Raw genomic sequence first — 9,712 nt, forward strand, 5'->3', positions numbered from 1 at the left:
GCCTCGTGCCCGTGAGGCAGCACCTGGTGTGGGTGTGTGGGTGAGTGTGTGAGTGGCAGCAAGGATGCAGCTGGACCAGCAGCAAGGGGGCATGGGGGCTGGGAGGAGGCTGCAAGGGAAGAGGTGGTGGCTGCCAGGGGTACCAGGGGAGCCCCATCCAGTTGTCCTGTCCAGCTGCCAAAGAGCCTGGGGCACCTGGGAGCCCCTGGGAGTAAGACCACCACGGGGGAGTTGGCTACTGGGTGACCAGAGGGACTGGAGAGACTGAGATCAAGGGCAGCTACCGGGCAGACTGAGCACAGCTGCTGGAGGGAGCCATACTGAACATATGTGTGTATATATATACACATACATATGCTCACTAGTGCACGTCCATCCTGCTCAGCCAGAAAGGGGGGTGCAATAGGGTCGCTGGTGCTGTGTTCATGTGAGTGTTCTGTGTGGCTGGCTGTGTAACCTGTGTGGCCATCCATGTATATATGTTTAAGTGGTCTATATGTGTGTTTGTGCATGTGCTTACTGGGAATACAAGCTCAGCCTGGTTACTGCTTGGACCTGGGGGCATGGAGCTGCGGGAAGCCTTACCTCGCTCAGGCTACCAGGTCTGGCCCAATTTTCCCATATCAATAGATACATGTATTTGTATACATAGTATATGTATACATATACAATATACATAGGTATATTTTACAGGGCTTCTATATAGAACAGCACTTCTACCTATAGAATTGAGGTAAGAGAGATCAAAGCAGACAGGCAACAGCTTTCTCCCAAAGCATTTGCACCAAAAAATAAGTTACACACTTTTCTTTCAGAGATTCCACATTTCTCACACCCTACCAGTAAGTACATCTGTACTGCAGCAGGAGGTCTGGTTACAGTATTGGTTGGCATTCATGATATACCTTGAGTCAAATTAGCACAGGTAAGGGTGGCAGCAGAGATCTGCAAGTTCTCCTGTTTTTGCTGACAGTCTGGTTTCAGGTGCAGCTGAGCTAATACAATGGTGTGTTGCAGGTACAAGGATGGATTCCTGTTTCTCGTAGCCTTCACTCTTCTGTTCCCTTCTCTCCACCACATACACATTTTCAGGCATGGTGAACTATGTTCATTCTGCATATCTTGTGATACCCTGCCCTAAAAGGCCACTGCAGATGATGCCTTTTTGGTGTACAGCCATCACCTGCAGGCAAGGATTTGCAAAGCTTGGAGGCTTGTGTTACATGAGGCTGGAAGGCAGGGTATCAAATGGAGTGAGGCAGGCCCAGGGCAGGCTGTTTGGGTCTGCATGATCACTGAGCAACACACAGAAGCAGTAAAAAGTGCCACCAGATTTCAGACTATCTGGAAACACAGAGATCTAAAATCAGGCTGATGTCAGGTGCCGGTAAAATTAAGATAGAACGTAGCTTCATTTCTGACAGCAGCTACTTCTGAAGCCCAAAGTATTTTAGTAATCTGGGTTAATTCAGCTGGAAGGAGTTTATTCCTAAACCAGTAATACAGAATTTTGAGAAGAATTTTTTGCTTCGTATAAAAGTGAGGCACACAAGCAGCATGTTTTTAAACAGCCTAAAAAGATGATGACAACATTGAAGGCTGAAGAATAACCCTGAACTGGGGGTGGGGGTGGGGGGGTGGAAGTAGACAGGGTAAACAGATCATGTTGTGATTGGGTGAAATTCAGGTTTAGGCATATTACCACTGGCCCCTGTTTTCCCCAGTGCAATGGGATGACAGAAAATGGTATCACGACAATACAGCTCTTTCTAAAAAAGGCCATGGAGCCAGACTGCTAACCATATTTAGCACTACTAAGTTACGATTGGCACCAGCAAGCCTTGGTTGTCACCTACTGACGTTTTGTTCAACCCTAAAAATGAAAACACAGTTGCCTGCACTGTTTCAAACAATGAGAGTCACCGGGGACTCGCAGATAAGGGGAAGAGAAAGATAAGGCAAAGCAACAAGTTCATTGTGACTTAGGATCTCAGAGCCACCACCACCACAGCCAAAAGACGTTGTCCCATGTTTCTCAGGTGAGGAAAAGTGGTCACGTACAGCAGCAGGGTCACTGAGGTCACAAAGAGGTGTCTTTGCAGCCAGATGGGGTGAGCACCCACCAGGGAGAAGCAGTGCCTGCCCCGTCTGCACCCCTGAACCTCACTGACCTGTAGTAATACCCGTATGTCTGTATTCGCCATGAGTATGAAATGCTCACCATGAACTCACGAAACTCACCATTAAATGCTTTAATGGGTCCATGCTGACATTAAAACCTGACTGCCCTCCCTTTGCTTCCTCAGGTTTGGCTGAGGAAGGGTGGCACTGGGGGAGCTGCACCCTTCAGACTTCCTCCCAGTGGCTGGTGGGACCCTTGCACTGTGCAGTGGAGAGGCTGGAGCTGGGGAGTCTCCTGGGGGTCCCTGGGAGGTGGGCAGGCAGATCTGCCCAGCTGCTCAGCTCTGGGCCATCCCTGCTCTCTTTCTGCCCACCCTTGCCCAGACAGATCAGAAACCCACCATTGGCGTCTGCATCAGCTGCTAGAGCTGGTGACGATGGGAGCCCGGGGCACAGTGACAGTTCCAACAGCAGAAACCACAGACTGCTGTGGGCACCAAGGGGAGTTAAGTTGTAAAGGGCAGACCTCCACCAGAGAGTGGCAGGGAGCTGATACAGGGCTCCGAGAAGGGTTTTGATCTTTTCCTCTGATGCAGGGGGCACGGAGTATTACTGGTTCTGCCTCTCACGTCTTCCCTGTGAGCGCTCACTCCAGAAGTGACAGTGTTAACAAATACAGTGGAAGAGATTGCTCTGTAAGCTGAGCTACACGGTCACATGCATGGGTTTTATTTTTAACAACCCAAAACTACTTGATGTTTCTGTCTGGGCTTGCTCTGTGTCCTCCCATTCTCTCTTCTTTCTTTGCTGGCAGTTCTCCCTTACCAACCTCAGTTCAACCCAGCTGAGCACAACCAGGAGAGCAAGTGCTTGGTACACTCACAGGGACTCTATGATTAAGGTAAGGCTTTGTAAATAGAGTTGGAGTATTTATTGGTCAAACGTTATGCAATGCAATGGTTACTGTATCGAACTATAAACATCAAGATGTCTTCAAAACAGCCTTAGCAATTAAGATGGAGTAGAATAAGCAGACAGAAGATGTCTTAAATGACACCCTAAAACAGGCAGCCGGTAACTGTGAAAGTTTCTGTGACCTACTACTCTAAAAAAATCCCCTCCGTAATATATTCAGTGGATTAGGCATAGTTTGCAGCACTGTATCTGGGGTTTTAAAAAACTAAGCAGCTGATTCTAAGATGGGAGCTTCAGTAGCAGGACAGATGATAAATCAAAATTCAATTTCTGTTATTTTCAAGAAACTCTGAGAGAAATAAGAGAAGAAGATACAGTAAGGGTCAGAGGAGAGGTAAGAGCAATCTTCTGGCAAAAATGCTAAGACTTAAAATCCAGTGAGTTTTGTAGATTCAGACTGCAAACTGTGTGTTTGTAGACCAGACTGAATAATAAGATGATGAAGTAAGAATCACAAGTGTTAGAGGTACTACTGCACCATTTAGAGTTGTGGCTGCGTAGCGATTTTTATTCAGGAATCTTTTCTCTTTTGTTTTTATGACTTAGAGGTTGACCAATAGCTCTGAAATTCTCTATTGCCTTGGGCTGGGTTTCTCTTCTTTTGGTTAAAACGATTCACTTCTTCATCTCAAGAAGTTTTCAGAAAAGTATGTTAATGAGATTGTTACCAGAGCATAAATTAGAACTGGAGCCCAAATTAAAAAACACAGTTGGGACCTTTTTTTTTTTTTTTTTCTCAAACTGCAACTAAACTGGAACCTGTTGTTTTAAAGCACTTGCTGAACTCAAAGCAAAACCAAACCCTTTTCCTAGTTACCAATGCGAAGTGAGAGTTTGTCTGACTGTGTCTCTACCAAGGAGAGCACAGGGACCCCTAACATGCACGAGGAGCAGCAGAGCAGCCCCATGCCACAGCCTCCCCCTTCCCCCTGTCCTGCCTGTCCCCCCCATGACTCTCCAACATGCCCAGCATAAGACTCTGCTGCCGGGCTGCCCTGCACCGTACCGCCAGCCCCGGGGAACCACGTCAGCACCTGGAATTTTGGGGTGGGTTTGTCTCAAGTAAGTTATGGCTACGTTGCACCAGGTAGGGAGTAGCAAGAAATATTGCTGATCCAGGTCCCACAGCGGGGAGTGCAGTGTGGGGTTTCCACCAGCAGTGCCCTGTGTTACCTGTGCCTCTCTGCTCTGAACTCTTCCCTACTCCTCCTGTAGCAGCACCAGTGCATTTCACTGGACAGAAATTGCACTAGCAAGTTTTGGCAGCTCTTTACTGCATGCATGCAGCAAAGATTTACCAGGCGAGGGGGAGGCCTGATGGTGCGACAGCTTCTCTTGAGCTCCACAGTCCGGCATGCCGGGTTTAGGTAGCTGAAGAAAAGCTGATGTGCTGCTGTAGGAACCTGAGCAGCATCCATGCTCTGAAAGAAAAGCAAAGAATATGCCTGACTGATGTACTGTACCATGGACCTACTCTGTCCCTGTCATTTTAAAGCTTTTTTTTTTTCAGTATAAAGCAATTCCAACCTGTTCAGTAACTCTGAAGCAGTGGTTATTGCCATGAAACACCACAGGCTCAATCAGCTGATCCCCAGCTAGAAAATACAGGGAGGAGCTCCCTAATTGTCACAGCCTCATCCTTCCGTCTTTGGGCTTATCTAACAGGTCAGTTGCCTCGCAGAAAACCTTTTCACTCTGCGTGTCATATACTGGGGATTTGAGGTTCACCATAAGGATTGTCCTGGAATCAAAGTGCCCCTGTAAAACCCGTGTGGACTTGTTCAAGGTCTGAGCCTCAGAGAAGCTGTGTCTTGCACACACTTGCTAGAAATTTATTAGTGTCATTGATGAAGACTTCATCCATGCCTTTTATTCTCCATTTCCACCTACCCTGGGCTGTACCATAGTCACTGCCTGACTCATTTAAAGCTCGGCTGGCAACACCTATGTGCAAGATCAGTCTGAATGGCAATTGCCGAGCAGGTGTGCCACGAAGGACAGTGACCCACTACACCTAATGCCAAGGCAGTCACTGAAGCTGTAGCTGTCCCTGCTGTGGGTGTCGAGATGTGGGGCTTGACTCACTTAAGGGTCACTGTGATTCCAGGTGGTGGCATTCTTGTGTTTGCTTTCTATTTTGTTTTGAAAGACAGGACTTTAGAAAAATTATGCTCCTGAGAATCATGCACAAATGCGGTACGGTATGGTTTCCAATGGCACAGTGTTTTCTTCATCAGCTCCAAGAAATAAAGATATCTGTGTAGCAAAAGGAAACCCAAGCCTGATTTCTTGCTGAGGTTGTTAAGTATGTAGTGATTAAGGAAGAGTGCTGCACAAAAAGAGAAAAAAGTCTCTAGTTTAAGGAGACTTAGATGCTCTCCTAGAAAATGTGATGCTACAGCTGGCTCTGCCAGAGTTTTTGAGGAGGAGACTTGCAACTGCAAGTGAAACATCAGAACGTGAGCATCTCCATACTTGGTGTGTATATATTTATTTATATAAAATATTATATTTAATTCTATTTATTTTCATCTTTCTATACTTTAATTCTACATCTGCCAAATAGAAGTAATAGTATCTTTTAACCTCAAGTGCACCTCTAGTACTGCAAAGATAAATTCATTATTGGTTGTGAATCCTCTCAGATACTAAGATAATAAATATATTGAAAAACCCTGTGAGGAAATTAACAACTCTGTATTCACCTCAGGATTTAAGTATTATGATAAAAATAATATAAACAGCACATACGGGGTAACAAGGATTAAAAGAAATAGAGAATGTCTCCTATCTGCCCTGTACACCTCTGAAAGTATTCAAGTTCCTTGAAAATATTTTTCTGTTGCAACATTATATATAACTTTAACATTCTTGACTCCAGCATTTAGATGCAAACTTTCCTGAGGTTTTTTTAAGTACTCCTTATCACGTTGTAAATCTTAGAAAGATTGTTTTATGTTCGTTTGCAATCTCATCTCAGAGGCACTCTTTAAGGTAACTATCTGGGGTTTGTGGTGGCCTTTTTTGATGGTTCTTTAAAATGGGAGGCATCCCTTCATTCCGTGAGAAGAGGTCAGATATGATGTATAACCTTAGTATGTCATATGATCAGTCACATATAGCAAACACCAAATAAGAAAACAGTTGTATTGTTTTGGCTCATTGACTACAACTGAATAAATATATATTTACTAAAAATAAATTGTAATTGGTTTATAAACTGTAAGTTATTGTCATTGAACAGATCTGCTCCAGACACACACATATCTGCAGTTAAAATAGCAGCTGTGTATTTTTAAACCTTACTTGATTTACTGTCATGATGGTCTAAAAATAAAGATTTACCAATGTGGACAGACTGTGGACTATAATTTGCATCCTTTCTTTCCACAGTAGCTTGAACATGATTCAAGAAAGCATTTCTGGTTTGATTTTTTTTTTCTAACCCAGCTTTTAGGAAATTTTGCAAGTTGCAGGGAAACAAGAAGTGTACAGGTTTAGAGAAACGTTTCATCACCTGGCATAGCTGTGTGTCACCTGCCTCTGGATGTTATGTATCAAACTCACTGAGGCAAGGATTTGTAAAATTTCTGCTCAGGGTTTTGAAAGTTGTAGTTTGTGTACTGACAATAATGCCATCAACTAAACCAGAGAGCTAACTAGACCATCAGTTAAAATACAGAGCTCCGGATTACCGGCATGTCAGAATAGAAGCAGCATTCAAACCCTGACAATTATCAGAAAAGTTTTCTCTCCCTTCTTCCTGTCCTCCAGCTTGACAGATCTGACAATGAGACGAGAGGTGTAGAAATTATTTGTCTGACAGAACAACATATACAAGTTAGAGATGAGGTAAATTCAACTAAAAATGGCAGATCTGAATAATGATGAAGACTTATTCTGGATTTGAATGCTCTAATATGGTCACTTCTGATAAACAAAGCATGTGTTTTGTTCCTCTACACCCGATTCAGATGGGAGTTCATTTCAGCATACAACGGTGTGAAAGCAGGCTCCTCTCCAGAAACTTTGCAATCAGCCCCTTTTGTGTTTTTGGAGAACTCTAAGGCCTGTGCCTCAGTTGTATTTTTATTTATCAATTATTTCTCTCTGAGAGTTGGTTTTGCAGTGGAAAGTATTGTTCACACATTCATGTTTTTATTGCGGTGTAATGTACCCAGCCTTCCTCTGACCTTATGCAAGTCATGGCTGGGACTATTTTTAGAGATTATATTTGCAGCAAAATGCTACAAGAATGAGAGCAGCAAGGATGCTGCCAATGTGAAATAAATCCGTCTGTATCTCCTGCTTCTCTGAGCTGCATAAAAGTAGATGTAACTGAACAGCCTAAAGCAGGACAGATGCCACCCCAAACCACATGTATTTAAGGGCTGGATGTGGCTGGGGCCACCCTGGCCAGCACCCTGGTGTCACCTCTGTGCAGAAGCCAGTGCTTCCCAAGACAAGACAGGGAATGTTGCAATGGATAGTCACAAAATATTATTTTTCTGCATTGCTGTCTCAAGCCTTTTCCATGCAAACAAAGGTGAAGGCACTTGAGCCTTATACTTCAGAGTGTAAGTTTGTCCCTAGGTAGATGGACGACAGAGGACTTGTTCATTTACTCTGCAGGACCGAGGAGGAATGGGATTCACTAAGAGATGTGAACAGGTATTGGTCAGTGTTGGAAGTTGCAATGAATGGAACAAAGATGTGTCGAGCAATTAATGCACATCAAATTCAAATACAAGTGCATGGTCTTTGGTGACTGCAGGAACCTTTCCCAGTCATCTTTCCTTCTCCTGCGTTGTTCATGACTTTCATTGCCCAGATGAAAGAAGACAAGAAGTTAAAACAGTGCCTTCAAAAAAAGAGGGGAAGCAGCTTCACGTAGCATCAATTCCCCTTGAGCCTGAGCCTACTTCCACTGCAGCACAGCTCTCCTCAGGGCTAGGTCACTTAAGCCTGGGGTTGCAAAAGCACTCACATCCAGGTAAATGACAGTACTGTATTTTCTTTAACCTTAGGGAAAAAAACAAAGTCTAAATTATTTTACTAATAATGTATATTTTGTCCAAGAGCCAAATGAGAGTCTGCTGGGGTTATGGTAGTTCCCACTGCATAGGAAGTGTGGTGGGAAGGCTTGTCAAAAGTCTTTTTCTTATTTTCACCAAAAACAAAAAGCACCCTGGGTCCTGTTTGGAAACAGAACTACAGCTCCTCCTTATGATTAGCTTTTTCCCTTCCACAAATATCTGCAGCAGACTGAACCAAGCTGGGATGCAGCCTCTACAGCAAGGAGCAGAAAGTCTGGACTTTTCTGCATACAGCAGCTCTTCTTTGTGCCAAGTTACTGATACTAGTTAAAAGTAACCAGGGAAGTAGCTCCAAGTAGTGACTGAGCAGCCTCTAGTTCTCTAATCCAACAACTGTGCATGAGGGGAAAGGGCCACGGGAGGTCCTACATGTTCCTCCTAAATGGCATTTCTTATGGACATTGTTGAAGAAGACTGCTGGGCTGGGTGGACCACTAGTCTGACCCAGAATGTCATTTCTTATGTTCTTAGATTTTTTGGAACAGAAGGCATGCCTCAGGCTAATCACCATCTCCATTTACTTGCTGTTGGACCCTGTGTTTCTGTCTTCCCGTCTTTAGGGTAACAGCTATTGCTGAGAATTATTGCAAGACTAGAGATATTATGAGCAAGGGCAACTGTGAAATTTTGGAAGCAGGCCTCATAAGTGCATTAATTAAACTGATATAATTGACTTACTGGGAAGTAACAAAACATAATGAAAGCAAAGCAGATCAGTGGTTCATTCTGACACAGCTCGTAATCTGGTAGTGATTAATTTTTATATAAGCTTTTTGTACTTCTGTTTTTTATTGTTGAACCTCAGGAAAATTGTATGTCCTTTTTATATCAAAGGTTTTTAAGGGGAGAAGAGGAAAAATTTATATATATTTTTTGAAACACATTAATATGGAAATGTGAGAACTGAAATGAAGTCTTCCTTAAGAAAACATTTAGCCTGTTTATATAATAAAGTCAGTTGAAATTTCTGAAACATTTGTTTTGGCATCCTCAACTTGTTTTTTTAATCCAGTCTGTTGGTTGCAAAATATTAAATTCATGGAGCTGCCTGGTGACAGCTGAATTTATGAAACAGAAACTGGTATTGTTTATTACTTGCTGCCTGGGACCTTTTCCCCTATTTTCTGTCCCATTGTGGTGTCACTAACACCTTCATAAACTGAATCTAAAATATGATCAACTCAGGATCACATATTCAGTTCTGGGTGGTGTTTGACACTGACTTGTCAGAAGTACGTAGGATGAACTGAAAAAGTAGAGCAGTGGTGATTGATTGTTTTTTGTAGGATCATGCTCTAAAATAGATCCAAAAGGAACAAAAATGGATTCTTTCTCAGAGAGGCACCCTGTAAAAGGCATATTCAGAGCTGACCTCTCCCCTGCTCCATCACAGGAAGATAAATGCTCTGTTGAGGTTAGACCTTTGTCACTCCCGTTCTGCCCTTAACTGCACACTGTGGTGCTGAGCTGAGGATGAGGTAAACCATACTTGCCCTCTTCTCCTCCTTCCTATCTACTCG

The 9,712-nt window shown here is 43.6% G+C and overlaps 1 protein-coding gene across 1 annotated transcript in view; it reads left to right on the top strand.

Moving 5' to 3' along the window:
- Positions 1–2,935: 2,935 nt before the first annotated feature.
- Positions 2,936–9,712, top strand: part of FBXO40 (F-box protein 40) — a gene marked incomplete at its 5' end in the record, with an annotated part of 11,929 nt that continues 5,152 nt past the window's right edge. The window contains 2 exon segments of the mRNA XM_010284597.1: positions 2,936–2,982; positions 2,984–3,022. Coding sequence (XP_010282899.1) covers positions 2,936–2,982; positions 2,984–3,022 — 86 coding nt within the window.

Source organism: Phaethon lepturus, unplaced genomic scaffold, assembly GCF_000687285.1.
Source record: "Phaethon lepturus isolate BGI_N335 unplaced genomic scaffold, ASM68728v1 scaffold24433, whole genome shotgun sequence".
NCBI lineage: Eukaryota > Metazoa > Chordata > Aves > Phaethontiformes > Phaethontidae > Phaethon > Phaethon lepturus.